At 34.7% G+C, this 19445-nt stretch overlaps 1 protein-coding gene across 3 annotated transcripts in view; it reads left to right on the top strand.

The window, feature by feature from the left end:
• Window positions 1-19445, top strand: part of Bub1b (BUB1 mitotic checkpoint serine/threonine kinase B) — an 86810-nt gene that overhangs the window by 27687 nt on the left and 39678 nt on the right. For 2 of the 3 annotated variants that reach the window (XM_078049815.1, XM_005316394.3), the window contains exons 9-14: window positions 5942-6171; window positions 10524-10636; window positions 11696-11811; window positions 12449-12498; window positions 13482-13542; window positions 13668-13773. In XM_078049815.1, the coding sequence (XP_077905941.1) occupies window positions 5942-6171; window positions 10524-10636; window positions 11696-11811; window positions 12449-12498; window positions 13482-13542; window positions 13668-13773 (676 nt within the window). The remainder of the gene's footprint in view (window positions 1-5941; window positions 6172-10523; window positions 10637-11695; window positions 11812-12448; window positions 12499-13481; window positions 13543-13667; window positions 13774-19445) is intronic. The other variant, XM_040276293.2, reaches the window with a different exon arrangement.

Raw genomic sequence — 19445 nt, 5'->3', positions numbered from 1 at the left:
TCTAGAATTCATGTTTCCTGACTGCCTGTTCTTTAGAACTACATATTCTTTTCAATATTCTGTATCCTATATAAAGCTTCTAGTCTGATTCCCTACTCCTTTAACTTTTTACTCTTTAAGTTATTTAAAAAAAATTTTTTTTTGGTACTGGTGATTGAGCCTAGGGGTGCTTAGCTACTGAGCCACATCTCCAGACCTTTTTTATATTTTATTTAGAGACAGGGTCTCTATAGTTACTGAGGCTGGCTTTGAACTTGACAGTCCTCCTGCTTCAACCTCTGGAGTGCTGGGATTATAGGTGTGAGCCACCATACCTGGCTTATACTTTATTTTAATAATTAGTATTTAATTTATTCTTTTTTTGTTTTTCAGGGCTGGAGGTTAAAGGGCCTTGCACATGCTAAGTACAGATTCTACCAAAGAGCTAAACCTCCAACTCCTTTGTATTTTAATCTTGTGAAAAGACTATGTGATATAACAGAAAAGGAACCAAGATTACCAAAATTGTGTGACTACAAAATAATAAATAGGACCTCTGTAAATATCTAGTTACTTTATCTTGCCTTTTTTTTTTTTTTTTTTTTTCTTTTTGGTTCTGGGAATCAAACACAGGGTCTCACTGATGATAGGCAAGCATTCTACCACTGATTTATGCCTAAGCCCCCATCTCGCCTTTGGGGGTTTTGTTTTGTTTTGTTTTTCCCCTGTGCTGGGGATTGGACCCACGGCCTCTTGAATGCTAGTCAAGCGCTCTACTACTGAACTATATCCCCAGTGCTTTTTCTCTTTATTTTTGTTTTGAGACAGGGTCTCACTCAGACCCTGTTACCCAGGCTGGCCTTAGACTGTGATCCTCCTACCTCAGTTTCTTGAGTAGCTGGGATTATGGGCCTGTGCCATAATGCCCAACCATCTCACCTTTTTTTTTTTGGTAGATGGACATAACACAATGCCTTTATTTTTATGTGGTGCTAAGAATTGAACCTGGGACCCGCCCGTGCTAGGCGAGCACTTTACCACTGAGCCACAATCCCAGCCCAACCATCTCACCTTTTTAATGGCCTTTTTCTTCTTTTTTATTTTCCCTCTATCCCTATTCCTCTATATCATTGACTTGCAACTTTATATATTTACTATTACTTTTAAAAACTTTTTTTTTTTTTAGTTGTAGGTGGACAAAATATCTTTATTTCATTTTTATATGGTGCTGAGGTTTGAACCCAGTGCCTCTTGTTTGCTAGGTAAACACTCTACCACTGAGCCATGACCCCACCCCCTAAAAACATTTTTAAAAATGGCTTGAGATATAATTTATCTACCATACAATTTACCCTTTGAAAGTATGCAGTCCTGTGACTTTTAGTGTATTCATAGTTGTGCAGCTCTTTCTACAATCCATTTTAGAGCATTTTTATCACTTCAAAAAAAATTCCTATTCCCCATTCTTCACCACCACCCTAGGCATTCCATTCTCAGCCCCAACAACCACTAATCTGTTTTCTATGTCTATAGATTTGCCAATTCTGGACATTTTATATACATTGAATCGTAAGATATGTGATCTTTTGTAATTAGCTTTTGTCATTCAGTGTAATTAATGTTTTTAAGGTTCAGCCATGTTGTAACATGTATCAAAACTTCATTTTTATTGCTAAGCAATATTCTATTGTATGGATATATAATATTTTTATCCAATCATTAGTTTAATGGACGTTTGAGTTGTTTTCACATTTGGCTGTTAAGAATAATGATAAAGCTGTGTATCGTGTCACACACCTGTAATCCCAGCAACTCAGAAGGCTGAGGCAGAACGATTCCAAGTTTGAGGTCAGTAATTTATTGAGGCTCTGACCAGCTTAGTGAGATTTGTTTCAAAATTAAAAGGGTCAGGGATGTATCTCAGTGTATACCCCTGGATTTAATCCCCAGTACCAAATAGGAAAAAAAGAAAGGCAAGGAAAGAAAAAAGAAAATAATGTTGTTGTGAATACTTGTGTGTATATCATTGTGTGGCCATATTTTCATTACTCTTGGGTAGAAATGAAAAGGAATTATTACCTAGAAAAGGAATTCCAGGGTAATATGGTAACTGCATTTTTAACATTTTGAGCAATTGTCACTGTTTTCCAAACAGGCTGCAGGATTTTACATTTCCACAGTCCCATAATGTATGGGCACTTCAATTTCTCTACATTCTTGCCAATATTTGTTATCTGTCTCTTTGGTTATTGTCATCTTAGTGGGTGTGAAGTGTTATCTCAGTATGGTTTTGAGTTGCATTTGTATAATGACAAATTGTGTTGAGCCTCTTTTTATGGCAAAATTTGTGTATCTTCATTGGAGAAAAGTGTATTTAAGTTCTTTGGCTATTTTTTTAATTGGGTTATTTGTCTCTTCATTGTTGATTTTCCATTGTCTTTTATCTTTTGAAGCCCTAAAGTTTTTTTATTTTTATTAATTTTGGTGCTAGGGGTTGAACCCAGGATTGCTTAATCACTGAGCCACATTCCCAGCCCTTTTCTTATTTTTTATTTTGAGACAGGGTCTCACTAAGTCCTTAGGACGTCTCTAAGTTCCTGAGGTGGCTTTGAACTCGTGATTCTTCCTTCTCAGCATCCCAAGCTGCTAGGATTATAGGCCTGTGCGGCCGTTCCTGGCTTCTTCTTCATTGAGTGGTCTTGGTTTCCTTGCTGAAAATCAGCTATAATGTATGGGTTTATTTCTAAATTGTTTTTTTGAAAAATGTTTTTGATGCTGGAGATTGAACCCAGGAGTGCTTAACCATTGAGCCACATCCCCAGCCTTTTAAATTTTTTATTTTGAGATGGGGTCTCAGTAAATTGCTCAGGCCTCACTAAGTTGCTGAGAGTGTCCTCAAACTTATGATCCTCCTGCCTTGGCCTCCTGAGTCACTGGGATTATAGGCATGCACCACCAAAAGACTTTATTTTTTATAGTGGTTTTAATTTTATAGAAAAATTGAGTAGAAAGTACCAGAGTTCTCACGTACTCATCCCCACTCGATTCTTTACAGTTTTCCCTCTTATTAACATCCTGCATTAGTGTCATATATTTGTTTTAATTATTGACTCCAGTGGATTTGCTTACATTAAGATTCATTTTAATATGTTTCACACTTACTATGAGTTTTGACACATGCATAATGTCACGTATCAATCATTGTAGTATATACAAAATTATTTCATTGTAATCAGAATTTCTTGTGCTCCATCTTCATCTCTCCCCTTAATCAATGTGAAGTACTGATTTTTTTATTGTAGCTCGGTGGTAGAGCACTTGCCTAGCACTGTGAGGCACTGGGTTTGATCCTCAGCACCACATAAAAACAAATAAAGTTATTGTGCCCATCTACAACTACATATATATAAATAAAAGAATAGAGCTAGATTTGTAGCTCAGTGGTAGAGAAAGCTTGGTTGGGAATTGTGATATCCTGGACTTGATCCATAGAACCTTAAAAAAAAAAAAAAAATTCCAACAAAGAAATAGGGTAGGAGGGTAGCTAAATATGAACTAGAGAAAGAAATCAGTATCTAAATAAAACTGGGTTTATCTTAATGGAAATATCTTGTTCATACCAGGTATACAGAAGTAAGGTGAAAGTGTATTCTTAGTTAGCTAAAACATGGTGGTATTATGCTTATAATGGGTTGGATTTGAGTAGATGAAAGATCTTTTAATATCCACTTCCTTAGCTGGCCTCTTGTTTTTTTGCCTTTTCCGGAAAGTCTCATAAATAGAATCATATAATATTTGCCCTTTTCAGACTGGCTTCTTTCACTTAACAATATTAATTTAAGGCTCCTTGGTGTCATTCTGTGGCTCAACAGCTCATTTCTTTTTAGTGCTGAATGATATTTCATTGTATGAATGTACTGCAGTTTGTTTATTCATTCATCTACTAGAGGACATCTTGGTTGCTTCTGTTTTAGAAATTATGAATAGGTTGCTAAAAACATTCATGTGCAAGTTTTTGTGTACAACATAATTTCATTTCATTTAGTTATATTGTATAAGTCAACTAACTTTAGCTTTGTTAGAAATAGTGCCAATTTCACTTTCACTATTCCAAAGTGAAAGTGGAAAATGTATCATTTTGCATTTATACTAGTAAATTTTATATCCTGACAGCATTTAGTTTTGTGAATATTTTTGATTTTAGCTATTCTAATAGGTGTGTAGTGATATCTCATTAAAGTTTTAATTTGCAATTCCCTGATTTATTATGTTAAGCAACTTTTCACATGCTTATTTGCCATTTCTCTTTTTTTTTTGGTGAAATGTCTGTTCACACTTCTTTAAATTCTGAAGTTTTATTCTATGAAGTTGTAAATATAATTATTAATTTCATTTTAGATGGTTTATTGCAAGTATATAAAATACTGATGGTGTTTTATTTTTTTGGTGTATATAGAGGTAGAGATGTGGTCTTGCTACATTGCCCAGGGGCTGGTCTTAAACTCCTAAGCTCAAGCAATCTTCCTGCCTCAGCTTCCCTAATAGCTGAAAAACTGAAACTAGAGGTGTGCCCCATCACACCCAGCAACACAATTGATTTTTTAAAAAGTTTTTTGTTATTGTAGATGGACACTATATCTTTATTTATTTTATTTTATTTTAGATGTATGGACTTTTATTCGTTTATTTATATGTAGTGCTGAGAAATGAACCCAGTGCCTCACACATGCTAGGCAAGTGCTCTGCCACTGAGCCACAACCCCAGCCCTACAATTGATTTTTAGTAGATCCTTAGGATTTTCTGTGTATAAGATCATGTCGTCTGCAAGTGTAGTTTTGTTCTTACTTTCTTATCTAAACTCCTTTTCTTTTTCTTGCCTAATTGCCTTAGTTAGAAATTCCAGAACAATGATCAAGTAGCAAGAATGAACATCCTGGTCTTGTTTGTGATCTGACAGAGAAAGCATTCTGGCTTTTTTTTTTTTTTTTTTCAGTATTGGGAATTGAACCCTGGGCATAATGCTCTGTAAGCATTCTACCACTGAATTACACCCCCAGCTTTTTCAAAATTTTGTTTTTATTTTTATACAAGTTCTTGCTAAGTTGCCCAGTCTGTCCTTGAATTTGTGATCCTCCCAAGTGGAAATGTGGTATTAGTTTGAGTTTTTCATAAAAGTTCTTTATCAGGTTGTACAAATTTTTTGGAGAAGCTCTTAAAACTTGTAGATGCTCAAACTCTATCAATAATATGTTTCACACTTACTGTGATGTGAGATGAAGTCTCAGTGTAGTTTTGATTTGCATTTCCCTAATTGCTAGGGAATTCACTGATTCTAGGAAGGACCAGATATCTTTAGTTGTTTGGGGGGGAAAAAAAAGTATCCATGCCCAGGGTTGAGAGCATCTGTCTGCTAACCTGAATGAGGTGTAATTATATTTCATTTTATTCAAGCCTATCCTGCCATTTTCATTCTTCTCTCTCAGCTGAAAACCTTGAATTTTATATCATCAGTTCCCTAATGCTGTATCTGTAATTCTAATTCTTTTGGATGTGAAACTGAAAAATAACTACATTGCAGAGATTAGCTTCTTTATATCTACCAGGTCTGAATAACATGTGGTATTAAATTTTATTTTTACCTATAAGCAATATAAGCTGCTTGATCACCCTAACTCTACTACTAATTTCCTTCCTCATAGCTGAATTAGTTCTCAAAACATAATTTTTTCCTGGTGTTAGGGATTGAACCCAGCACCTTACACATGCTAAGCAGATGTTCTACCACTGAGCTATATGTATCCCAGGCTCAGAACATAATTAAAAATAATTTTTATAAGTTGTTTTCAGCCTCCTTTCTCAATCTTATTATTTCTTGTGATTAACATATTAAAATTAGAACTTAAAATTTATAAGAAATAATTTATTTTGACTTTGAGTAATTAAATTATTTTGCTTCTTTAGGACACCATGTAAAATTGAACCCAGTATAAACCACATTCTAAGCACCAGAAAGCCTGGAAAGGAAGAAAGAGATCTTCTGCAAAGAGTTCAAAGCCATCAGCAAGAGTCTGAGGAAAAGAAAGAGAAGATGATGTATTGTAAGGAGAAGATTTATGCAGGAGTCGAGGAATTCTCCTTTGAAGAAATTCGAGCTGAAGTTTTTCGGAAAAAATTGAAAGAGCAGAGGGAAGGTGTGTGTGTTGAACTAATTTAAACTTGTGAAAGTAATTTATTTGTAGGAGAGTTGAACTAATTTATTAAATCTGAGGAAAATTGTCCACTTTATAGCTTTATGTGCTATTTCTGTGGTTGTATAGTTTCTCTCTTTATATGTGCTCCACTTCCATTGCTGCCTGTCACAAAAACACAATGAAGAAAACTGAGTCTGTGCTCAGGAATAAAGGAGAAGAAGCTCTGAATGCAGGAACAATTCATATTCTACAATATAATCAGCTATGATCCCTGACATGCACACATGTGCGTGTCTTGCCTTTCCATTAAGTACTTTTCTTTTTTTTTTTTTTTTTTTTTTTTAAATCTAATTCACATTTTTTTTTTTTTAAAGAGAGTGAGAGAGAGAGGGGGACAGAGGGAGAGAATTTTAACATTTATTTATTTTTTTTTAGTTCTCGGCGGACACAACATCTTTGTTGGTATGTGGTGCTGCTGAGGATCGAACCCGGGCCGCACGCATGCTAGGCGAGCGCGCTACCGCTTGAGCCACATCCCCAGCCCCCAAGTACTTTTCTTAATGCGTCCTGAAATATTTCACTGTACCCTTGATACTCCAAGGACTTTTTTGTTTTGTTTTGTTTTCCTTTAACTCTGCTAAAATGTTTCTTAAAATTTTTTCCACATATTTTAATTGGTATATTATAGTTGTACATAACAATGGTATTTGTTGTTACATATTCATACAGACACACAATATAGCAATATAATTTAGCCAATATCACTTCCCAACACTTTCCCTTTCCCTGTTTCCCATCCTTATTTCCTTTCCTCTATTAATTTTCCTTTGATTTGCATGAGATCCACCCCCATATTTCTTTTTCTTCTGTAGCTTTGGCACATGAGATAAAACATGTCCTTACACCTTCTGAGTTACTTTGCTTAACATAATGGTCTCTAATTCCATCCATTTTTCTGCAAATGACATAATTTTATTTTTCTTTATGGCTGAATAAAACTCCATTGTGGATATATACCACATTATCTTTATCCATTCATCCTTTGATGGGCACGTAGACTAATACCATAGTTTGGCTATTGTGAACTGGGCTACTATAAATCTGGGTATGCATGTGTCACTATAATATATGATGATTTAAATTCTTTATGATAAATTCTGAGGAATGGTATAACTGGGTCATATGGTGGTTCCATGCCTAGTCTTTTGAGGAACCTCCATACTGATTTCCATAGTGGCTGTACTAATTTACAATCCCACCAATCGTGTAAAAGTGTTCCTTTTTTCCTTCATCTTCTCCAGTATTTATTATTTGTATTCTTAATGAATGCCACTCTGAATGATGTGAGATGAAGTCTCAGTGTAGTTTTGATTTGCATTTCCCTAATTGCTAATGATGGTCAACATTTTTTTTTTCATATATTTGTTGGCCATATGTATATTTCTTTTGAGAAGTGTCTGTTTAGTTCATTTGCCCATTTATTATTTGTTTTTTGTTTTGAGGTTTTTTTTTGTTTGTTTTTTTTAGTGTGAAGTTTATATCTTCTGGATATTAATCTTCTGTCAGAGAGTAGCTAGCAAAGATTTTCTCCCATTCTGTACATTCTCTCTTTACATTCCTAATTATTTCCTGTGATGTGCAGAAACTTTTTAAAATTTGATGACATACCATTTATTCACTTTTGGCATTAATTCCTCAGTTTTAGGGGTCCTGTAGAAAAAGACATTGCCTGTGCCTGTATACTGGAGTGTTGGCCCTACATTTTCTTCTAGAAGTAGCATAGCTTTCTGGTTTAATTCCTAGGTTTATTTCTGTGTCATCTTTTCTGTACCATTGATCTATGTGTCAATTTTTCATGTCAGTAACATGCAGTTTTTGTTATTATAGCTCTGTAGTGTAATTTGAAGTCTGGTAGTGTGATGCCTCCAGCACTTGTGTTTTTTTATTGTTGTTGGGGGTGGCTTAGAATTGTTTTGGCTATTCTGGGTCTTTTATTTTTCCAAATGAATTTTAGATCTGTTTTTCCTAGTTCTGTGAAGAATGTCATTGATATTTTGATGGGAATTGCTTTAAATATGTATTACTTTTGGCTGTATGGTCATTTTTACATTCTTAATGTCTGGGAGGTCTTTTCATCTTCTGAGTCCTTCTTCAGTTTTTTTCTTCAATGTTCTATAGTTTTCATTACAGTGGTCTTTTACCACCTTCTCCAAGGACTTATTTAACAATTTTGTCTTACCTCAGTCACTTACAATAGTTATTTTTATTATCTCTTAAAGATATTTTCTTTCTAAATTGAAGGAATCTTTATTATAAATTGAGAAAGTGGGAATTTCTTGGAAATGGAAAACACTTCCTGTTCTGGTACCTATAGTATTTAGAAGCAAGATATAGAGCAGAATGGTCTGGGTTCAATCCCTAGGGTGCATTTCTTCACCCTACTCTAACCCCCCTAAAAAAAGGAAAAGAAAAAAAGATAGGCAGAATAGAACATGAGGACATGAGGAAGAATAAGAAGGATATAGAAAAGGAGGAGACGAGTGCCATTGCCCCTAGCCTATCACTTCTATAACTTGAGGAAAAAATCTTTCTGAGTTTCAGGTAACGAGTTAGATACAAAATGCTATGAAGGAGACTTAGTATGCTTGGAATTACCTTCATTTATTACATTTCCTAGTGCATTTCCAAGATTCACAAAGGTACTCTGGTTGAAATACTGAAAAATGTGTCTAGGAAGGAAGGGGAGATGATTGCAAAACAAGGAGCTAGCTGAGTAAGGTTTTTTAAAAATAGGAACAGAGGAGCTGAGGTTGTAGCTTGGTGGTAGAGCACTTGCCTATTACTGTGAGGCAGTGGGTTTCATCCTCAGCACCACATAAAAACAAAGTTATTGTGCCCATCTACAAATATATAGGAATAGAGCTAGATTTGTAGCTCAGTGGTAGAGAGAGCTTGCTTGGGAATTGTGATGCTCTGGACTTGATCCATAGAACCTTAAAAGAAAAAAGAAAAAAAAAAAACCATTCCAACAAAGAAATAGGGTAGGAGGGTAGCTAAATATGAACTAGAGAAAGAAATCAGTATCTAAATAAAACTGGGTTTATCTTAATGGAAATATCTAATTCATATCAGGTATACAGAAGTAAGGTGAGAGTATATTTCTTAGTTAGCTAAAACATGGTGGTATTATGCTTATAATAAGTTAGATTTGAATAGATAAAAGGTTTTTTAAAATCTACTTCCTTAGCTGGTCTCTGAATCTAGTTCTTGAATTTGTATTTTCCCACCTGAGTATATAGTGCATTCCCTTATAAAAACCTCATGCCTTTGAATATGAATTCTTGTTACTTTTGAAATAGGACTAACATCCAAGACTTGTTGGCTATTTACTGTAATAGAGGCATATGAGAAATGTAACTACAGCCAGGGCTTAGAAAAATTGTTCTTTTTTTTTCTTTTTCCTTTTTTTTTTTTTTTTAATTTGGTACTGGGGATTGAACTCGGGGCATTCAACCACTGAGCCACATCCCCAGCCCTTTTTTGTATTTTATTTAGAGACAGGGTCTCACTGAGTTGCTTAGCACCTCTCTTTTGCTGAGGCTGGCTTTGAACTCACAATTCGCCTGCCTCAGCCTCCTAAACCACTGGAATTACAGGCATGCGCCACTGTGCCTGGCTAAGATTGTTCTTTCTTGTCATGGCTATTTACAGACCATTTTCTCCTTTTAAATATTCTAGCTTTTTCACTGGGGGCAGTGGCACATGCCTGTAATCCCATTGACTTGGGAGGCTGAGGCAGGAGGATTGAAATTTTGAGGCCAGCCTCAGCAATTTAGTAAGACCCTGACTCAAAATGAAAAATAAAAAGATCTGGGAATATGGCTTAGTGGTAAAGTACCCCTGTGTTCCATCCCCAGTACCAAAGGGAGAAAAAAAGTTTTAGCTTTATCATGTCATTTTGTCAGAATGATCTTTCTTGATCACAGGTCTTAAATAGTCACTGACCTTCATCCCTTTACTCAAACACACATCGTAGTTTCTTTTTATTTTGAGGCAGGGTCTTGCTAAGTTGCATATTGCCTTGCTAAGTTACTTGTTTTCATTTGTATGTTTATCTCAAATTTGAATGTTAGTATCACATAACCAAGAACTTTGTATTATTTACCACCAAAACCTAAGTTTTCAAGTTGTACTTTAAGCATTTATCTATTATTTGCTATATAAATTAAGTAATCCACTTATATCATTTTCATCTGTATTAATGTGTGTTGAGGACATGTACCCCAAAGGTAGTTTTTGATAGAATAAATTGTTACAAGGAGTAATGCCTCAGCCAACTTCACTGTTTGTAGTAGAGCTGTTGACCAGTGCAGAGACAAGAGCACAAATGCAGAAACAGATTGAAGAGATGGAGAAAAAGCTAAAAGAAATCCAAACTACTCGGCAAGAAAGAGCATGTGATCAGGTAATATCCTTTTTTTTAAAAAAAAAATATTTATTATGTATGTATTTTTGGTTTTAGGTGGACATATTATTTTCGTTTTTATGTGGTGCTAAGGATCTAACCCAGTGCCTCATGCATGCTAGTGAGCACTCAACCACTGAGCCTCAGCCCCAGCCCTCTTTTTTTTTTTTTTTAATACTTTTTAGCTGTTGATGTACTTTTATTTTTTATTTATTTATATGTGATTCTGAGGATTGAACCCAGTACTTCACAGATACTGGGCAAGTGCTCTGCCACTGAGCCACAACTCCACCCCCACCACCTTTTTTTTTTTTTTTTTTAATATTTATTTTTTAGTTGTAGTTGAAAACAATACCTTTATTTTATTATTTTTATGTGGTGCTGAGGATCGAACCCAGGGCCTTGCACATGCTAGGCAAGCACTCTATTGCTGAGCTACAACCCCAGCACAATATCCTTTTTTTAAATACACAAAACTAATGCTTTTTGAAATAAATTTAGCCTTTTTTCCCCAAAAGTGCTAGGGATTAGACCCAGACCCTAGGACATGCTAGACAAAGTGCTCTACCACCAAGCTACATGTTTATCCTGAAATAATCTAAACAGTACAGAAGTGCAGAAGGTTTCTAAGTTTTCCCTACTGCCCCTCAGTTTTTGGTGGTTTCTTAGTGATTAGTAGCAGCAAAGTTGAGCAGGAAAGTAATTAAACCAGGTGATTTCAAATGGGATTTATGACATATGAAATAAGTGATGTGACTTATTTGTTATATGATAAACAAATTATTTCATTAATTTTGATTTTTAGCTTTTTATTCCAGTTATGTTCCATTAGGATGGGGTTAACAAATTTAGTGTATTCTTGGAATTGGTCAATTGAGTACAACAATACAAGTTTATACTAAAAACATGAATTATTGGAAAGAACTTTTGTGATACATACTTTTCATATGGTTAGTGGATATCTAGGGTAAGAGTATGTAATGTTGGACTAGAGCTTGAGAAAATATATCATTTTCTGGTTGAGAGAATTACTTATTTTGTTTATTTTAATACAAATAGCAAGAAGAGAAGATAACTACAAAGAAGGAAGCTGAATTGAAAATTGCTTCCCGGTTTCAGGAAATACCCAGAATGGCTCTATGCAGTTCTGTTTGTCCTCGAAACTCTTGTCCTAGGTAAGACCATATTGGTAAAAGGGATAGTGCTTATAGAAGAGCTTTTTAAAATTTTTTTTTTCTTTTTTCCTTTTTTTTGTGAACCCAGGCCTCACACATGCTAAGCAAAGACTCTACAACTGAGCTACACATCTAATCCTTAAGGGAGGATTGGAACCAACCTTTGACATTCTCTAGTGACTTTAAGTCTCCTTAACTAATAGCTTTGTATCATGATGTATCTAAGTTTCTGTCTCAGCATAAGCTATGACACTGAGGGATGATTGGTACTAACTTGTTTCCATAAAAAATACATTTTTCTTATAGAAACAAATAATTATTTTTTAATCACTCTTTTCAACCAACAAGAGAATTATTGCTAACACTAGTATGTCTCTCTTCTTGTGCTTTATTTTTGTGTTTGTTTTATAAAAATCATAGCTTACCAATTGTGATCTGCTTAACTATTAGTTTAATTTAACACCTATAATCAAGTGTATTTCCATAACATTTCTAATGACTTCTTCAAGAGAATTGGGATTGAGAGTGGCAGAAGTAATTTTTTTATCTTATAGTGACGAGGATTATAGACAATTAAAAAATTAAATAATTCTTACTGTGGGTACTGAACACTTTTTAAAACAAATTTTTTTCATAGGGAAACTTCACTTGCAGAAAGCATTTGTCAAGAACAACTTCACTCTAAAGGTGAGTTATATTTGACAGCCTCATGAAGATGTTGTTGATACCAAATGGATTATATAACAAATGGTAAATATTTTCTTAATTATGGTAAAGGGGTTGAAAGAAGACAGAGGGGGAATAGAGAGAGTATTGTTGTATTTTTGAATTATGGAATTTGGTTTAAATATAATTTCAAATTTATATTAGTACAAAATAATATAAGTTTCCACTGAAGTTACATTTAGTAACTTATCAGTAGTATCCAGCAGCCAAGACTAAGGACAGTGTCTTTTTGAAGGAAAAAAAGTTTGACTATTTTATGTCTTGGACTTTTTCTATTTAAATATGTTAAATGTGGTAGCAACATGAATATTCATTTGCGAGTAGTTTTATAAAAAATAAACCAAATCTAATTGAACTTTTAATTCTAACAACCAATTTATAGGAAATACAAAGCATAGAGGAACATGTTAAACAACAGAGGGAGATATAATTTGCAAAAATCCAGCATTATGTGGCAAACAAGCCAATTTCTTCAACTAAAAAGTATCTGAAGAGCCCTATACAATAAAAGAGGCATTAGTCACAGTATATGAATCTTACTCTGCATTCTCAATTCAAACCCACTTTAAAAATTTTTTTAAAGATAATGGGTAAAATGTAGAACTTCTAAATAGATACTGTATATTCAAAAATTATTATATAGTTAGCACACCTTAAGATTTGGCATTTGAAAAGAGCCTTTTTTAGAAAAACCATATTGAAATGATATTATGTCTTGGATTTGCTTCAAAATCATCCTGTTAGGGTAGGTTTTAGAGGAGTAGTAGCATTGGTTAGGGAAATAGGTGAATCAAGATCATCTGTATTTTGATAATAAATTATTAAATGATCTTTACTTTTATGTGTTTGAAGCTTAACAACACAAAATATTAATTCCTCTAGTTGCCTTGAAGAGTAAAGCATATACTCCTAAGAGTATATATCTAGTCTCTTTTTTTCTATAGGTCCCAGTATACCTTTCTCCATTTTTGACGAATCTCTTCTTTCAGAAAAAAAGAATGAAAGGTTTGTTGCTTTTTGTTGTTGTTTTTAACTTAAACTTTCTGTTATTATAAATGAGAATAAATTAGTGGTTACTGTTGTCTGTAAATAAACAAAAAAATTTCTAAATGCAGTATGTCTTTTTCCAGTTCTCCTGAAGAGCTCCCAAAGGGCTTATCCCAACGAAGACCCCTTGCAGTACTGAAAACTACAGAAAGCATCACCTTAAATGAGGATGTCTCTCCAGATGTTTGTGTAAGAAATATCCTTAATATAAATGGACCCAGTGTACTGTTTTCATTTAAAACTTCCAAAAGTTTAGGTTAAAATTAAAATCACCAGCTTGAACAAAGTACATGAAAAGATGCTTAGCATCATTAGTCACCAGGAAAATGCACATCAGAAACACAATGATTAAACACTCACTAAGATGGCTATAATAAAAACGACAGATAATAACAAGTGTCCTGGATCGAGGATATACAGAAATCAGAACTTTCATGTTGTTGTTGGGAATGTAAAATAGCAGTTACTTTGGAAAACTGGCAGTTTCTTGAAATATTAGACATAGAGTTAACCTAGCAACTCCCCTCCTAAATATATACCCATGAGAATAAAAAATATGTTGACACAGAAAGCTTGTACACAAATGTTCATAGAAACATTATTCATGATAGTGGGAACAACCCAAATGTCCATCAAAGGATAAGCAAAATACCATATGCAGTGAAATACTATTTGCTAATGAAAGGTAATGGTGTACTGATACATGTCACAACAAGATGAACCTTGAAAACATGGTTGGTGAATGCCTGTAATCCCAGAGGCTCAGGAGCCTGAGGCAGGAGGATCACAGGTTTGAAGCCAGCCTCAGCAATTTAATGAGGCTTTGAGCAATCTAGTGAGACCCTGTTTCTAAATACAAAAATAAAAAGGTCTGGGGATGTGGCTCAGTGGTTAAGCACCCTTGGGTTCAATTACCAGTTATCAAACCAAACAAAAAACATAAGCTAAAGGAAGTCGGGCACAAAGAAAACCACATATTATATATGTTTGCATTTACATGAAATATCCAGAATAGGTAAAAGTATATTGGGGATTTTTAGGGAATTAGAGAAAGAGGGGACTGTGACTGTTAATAGATACGGGGTTTCTTTTTGAGGGATGAAAATGTTCTGGAGTTAAGTGGTGGTAATGGTTATACAACCTGTCAATGTACTAAAAACCGTTGCAATATATACTATAAAAGGGTGAATTTTCTGGATGTAAATCATATCTTAAATTTTTAAAGTGGGGAAAACATTGATTTGAGAGCAGTTTTACACTTTTAATTTTTTTTTAGCCAACATGGCAAAGGTTGTTTCTTCTTTTTTTATATATATAAAATGAGCTGGGCACTGTGGCACCTGCCTATAATCTCAGCAATTTAGGAAGCTGAGGCAAGAGTATTTCAAGTTCAGGGGCAACCTCGGCAACAGCAAAACCCTGTCTCAAAAAGGAGTCATGATGTAGCTCAGTGGTAAAGCACCTCTGGGTTCAATCCCCAGTACCAAAAATAAAGTATAATAAAATGCCTTTTATGGCAATGGAAAAGTTATGTAGACCAGCCATTTTACTTTTGTAATGTTCTATTTTAATCACTATGGGCTTATGACATGATAATACTTGGGGTAAAATGACCCTGTAAGGGGTTGGGGTTGTGGCTCAGGGTAGAGCACTTGCTTAGCATGTGTGAAACACTTGGTTGATCCTCAGCATCACATAAAAATAAATAAAGGTATTGTGTCCACCTACAACTAAGAATAAAAGACCCTGTAAGTCAAAGTAAATAACTGTTATCATTGGCATTTCACCAATATTTTAAGGAAGAAAACTAATCCTTTTCAAACCAGCATCTGGAAACTTGTTATAAGCTTGAAGAGAATTGAATGTGTTTAATCTGAAGACTTTTACAGGGAGATGTTATCAGTAGCTTTAGTGATTTAAAGCAGTATATTCTCTACATCCAAGGGAATGGAACATTTGGAAAAAAATTTTAAGCATGATTGAGGTATATTTTATACTCAGTAAAAGTGCATAAATATTAATTGCCCAGCTAGATGAATTTTTATATATGTGAATATCTATGCCGTTTTATACCTAAGATGTAGAATATTTCCAGCAATGCAGAAAAAGCTAGGGAGATTTTTATGGCAAAACATATTCAGGCTCCATTTTAGTTATATGGAACTGGAATTTCCAGGAAAGAAGTCTAAGCATGTATATGTCACTGTTTTAAATACTTTCCCAAATAGTTCTAATAGTTAGTTCCTTGCCTGCTGTGAAAAAGACCATGATGCAAAAAATATATACTGTGTCCTGGAGAATACCACTGGAGATAATGAAGCTGGATTTAGATTCAGTGGATCTAGAATTAGTTGTTCAGGATAGACTGAATTATTAAAGGAGTCTAATAGTCTTCATCTTGCTTTTTTGTCTTATAATGTTGTACTTGAATTTTATTAATAGGTACCTACCATAAGTTTTATCCCTTAAAACAGTCATATTTAAAATGTCTAAACTAATAGGATCATAAGTAGTATTTGCATAAAATGTGTACTTGGACTATAGACATCAGTTTTATCTTATTTCTTAAGCTACATTTATTCAGGATGTATCTTTTACTTATTTAATTTATTTAACTTAAAGTCAAAAATTCAAAGAATATGTCAAAGTGGTAATGATGTAAAAACTAATATCTAATATCCACAGGGGTTAATACAAAGAAAAGGTACTTTTTGTATACTACAGGTAAATATATAAAGTGGTATGATCCCTTTTAGGACAGCTAAACAATATATATAAAGAACCTTAAGTGTTTATAACCTTTTGTCCTAATAATTCTTTTAGGAATCAATCCTAGGAATATTAAAATGTTCAAAAAGATTTATGTATAGGCATATTTGAAAATAGTTTTTTTACTGGTTGAAAATAGAGAATAACTTGAAGGCCTCAGTTAATTTCTAATAATCCTATAATGTGACCATCATGTTTTTAAAGAATTTTTAATAGCTTAGAAAAAATGCGAATAGTATAAGATGGAACAATGCATAATAGCATATATACTGTAATCTTTTTTACAACTTCTTTCATAGATACAAAGAATATGCTTCTGCATATATACTACCAGATTTGTTTGGTAATAGTGGCTGCCTTTGGGGGAGTAGGAATAGGGGTTGGATAGGTGATTACATGTAGGACGGATATTTTTTCATTGAATATCATTTTAAGCTCTCTCTCTCTCTCTCCTGCTAGTCTGTGTAAACCTCGCTGCTCCACCAGGTGGCTCGAGGCACGGCCAGAGGGGAGAGCCATCTTGAACCTGGTCATAGAAAAAGATGGTGGCGGGTGCGGAGAGATCAAGTCTCTGACCTCTTCAGCTTCGCGTGCATTGGGAGTCGTAAACCGTCTAAATATTGTTTGCTCAAGATCACTAGGCAATGCTGAGCGGACGTGGATCTGGGGCGAACAGTCTGGGCCCCGGATCGGCTGAATTCAAGCTCCCGTTCGCCTGCTTCTCGCAGACAAACTGCTGTGACTCAGCACTAAACGATCCCACTGAAACAACTGGTCAGCCCTTCTGAACCTATGGAGGTTAATGCCAACCGAGCCTTCATAAGCAGAGGCCACAGGATTGAAACGGGGCTTGGGAGAGCCCCTCAGGACCCACCCTTTGCATTGGTCACCCAGCAAAGGGAACGAACTGTCGCCATTTGCATGGGATACCACCATGGCAGAGAACTGATGTCACCAGAATGTGGCAGAGGAGATAACTTCATTGAAACCAGCGGCGACAGCATCAAATAAATTTATAGGAATAAACAGTAACTCAGCAGTCAAACATAACAAGGAGTAACATGAGCACCATGAAAAAGCAAGGAAGAAAAGGAGTACAAATAATGCAGGACAGCCTAAATATTCAGGAGGACCTAGAGGCATCAGAAAAATGGTCAAATAAAGAACTCAAGGAATACCTTAGACAGATGGAATGGAACCTTGAAGAGGATATGAGACAGCAAATTCAAACAGTGAAAGAACACATTGAAAATGAATTACATAAACACATAAAAGAAGTTGTTAAGCATCTTCATCAGGAGATAGAGATTATAAAAAAAAATTCATACAATAATTCTAGAAATGAAGGAAACTATAAACCAAATTAAAACCTCAAATGAGAGTATCACTAACAGAGTGGAGCAAGTAGAAACCAGAACGTCAGATAATGAAGACAAAATATATCATCTTGAAAAGAGTCTAGCCAACACAGAAAGCCTGGTAAAAAATCACGAGAAAAACATCCAGGAGATATGGGATAACATAAAAATACCAAACTTAAGAGGTATAGAGGTTCAAACCAAGGGAATGAGCAACCTGCTGAATGAAATAATTACAGAAATCTTTCCAGAAATAAAAAAGGAAACGGATATACAAATTTTAGATGCATACAGGACACCGAGCATACAAAATCACAGTAGACCAACGCCAAGACACATTGGTATGAAGATATCCAATATTCAGAACAAAGAGAAAATATTAAAAGCTACAAGAGAAAGGAGGCTGATTATATTCAGGGGTAAACCAATAAGATTAACAACAGATTTTTATCACAGACGCTGAAACCGAGAAGATCCTGGAACAACGTATTTCAAACACTGAAAGACAATGGATGCCAACCAAGAATTCTGTATCCAGCAAAATTAAGCTTCAGGTACGACAACGAAATAAAAATCTTTCATGATAAACAAAAGTTAAAAAAATTTGCAGCCAGAAAACCAGCATTGCAAAGCATCTTGAGCAAAACACTACACGAGGAAGAAATGAAAAACAATAACCAAAACCATCAGTGGGAAGTGCCTCAGTAAAGACAGAGGGCGGGGGGGAAAGCTAATCATGGAGAAACAAACTAAATTAAAAAAAAAAAGATAAATAATCAAACATGGCTGGAAGTACAAACCATATATCAATAGTAACTCTAAACGTTAATGGCTTAAACTCTCCAATAAAATGACATAGGCTGGTAACATGGATTAAAAAAACAAATCCAACAATATGCTGCCTCCAGGAGACACACATTATTGGAAAAGACATACACAGGCTGAAGGTGAAAGTTTGGGAAAAAATATACCACGCACACGGTCCTTGTAAGCAAGCAGGGGTGGTCATCCTCATATCGAATAAAATCGACTTCAAGACTAAGTTAATCAAAAGGGATAAGGAAGGACATTATATACTGTTAAAAGGAACCATTCACCAAAGACATAACAATTATCAATATTTATCCACCAAAATATGGTGCTGCAACGTTTGTAAAACAAATTCTCAAGTTCAAGAATCAAATAGACAAAAACACAATAATTATGGGTGACTTCAACACACCTCTCTCACCATTGGACAGATCCTCCAAACAAAAGTTGAATAAAGAAATTATAGAGGGCTGGGGATGTGGCTCAAGCGGTAGCGCGCTCGCCTGACATGCGTGCGGCCTGGGTTCGATCCTCAGCACCACATACCAACAAAGATGTTGTGTCCGCCGAGAACTAAACAATAAAACATTAAAAATTAAAAAAAAAAAAAAAGAAATTATAGAACTCAATATCACAATCAATAACCTAGACTTAACTGACATATATAGAATATATCAACCATCATCAAGTGGATATACTTTTTTCTCAGCAGCACATGGATCCTTCTCAAAAATAGACCATATATTATGCCATAGGGCAACCCTCAGTAAATATAAAGGGTTGGATATAATACCATGCATTTTATCTGATCATAATGGAATGAAACTGGAAATCAATGATAAAAGAAGGAAGGAAAAATCCTTCATCACATGGAAAATGAACAATATGTTACTGAATGATCAATGGGTTACAGAAGACATAAAG

This window comes from Ictidomys tridecemlineatus, chromosome 5 (assembly GCF_052094955.1).
Source record: "Ictidomys tridecemlineatus isolate mIctTri1 chromosome 5, mIctTri1.hap1, whole genome shotgun sequence".
Classification (NCBI taxonomy): Eukaryota; Metazoa; Chordata; class Mammalia; order Rodentia; family Sciuridae; genus Ictidomys; species Ictidomys tridecemlineatus.
This window is presented reverse-complemented; position numbering and strand designations above follow the sequence as displayed.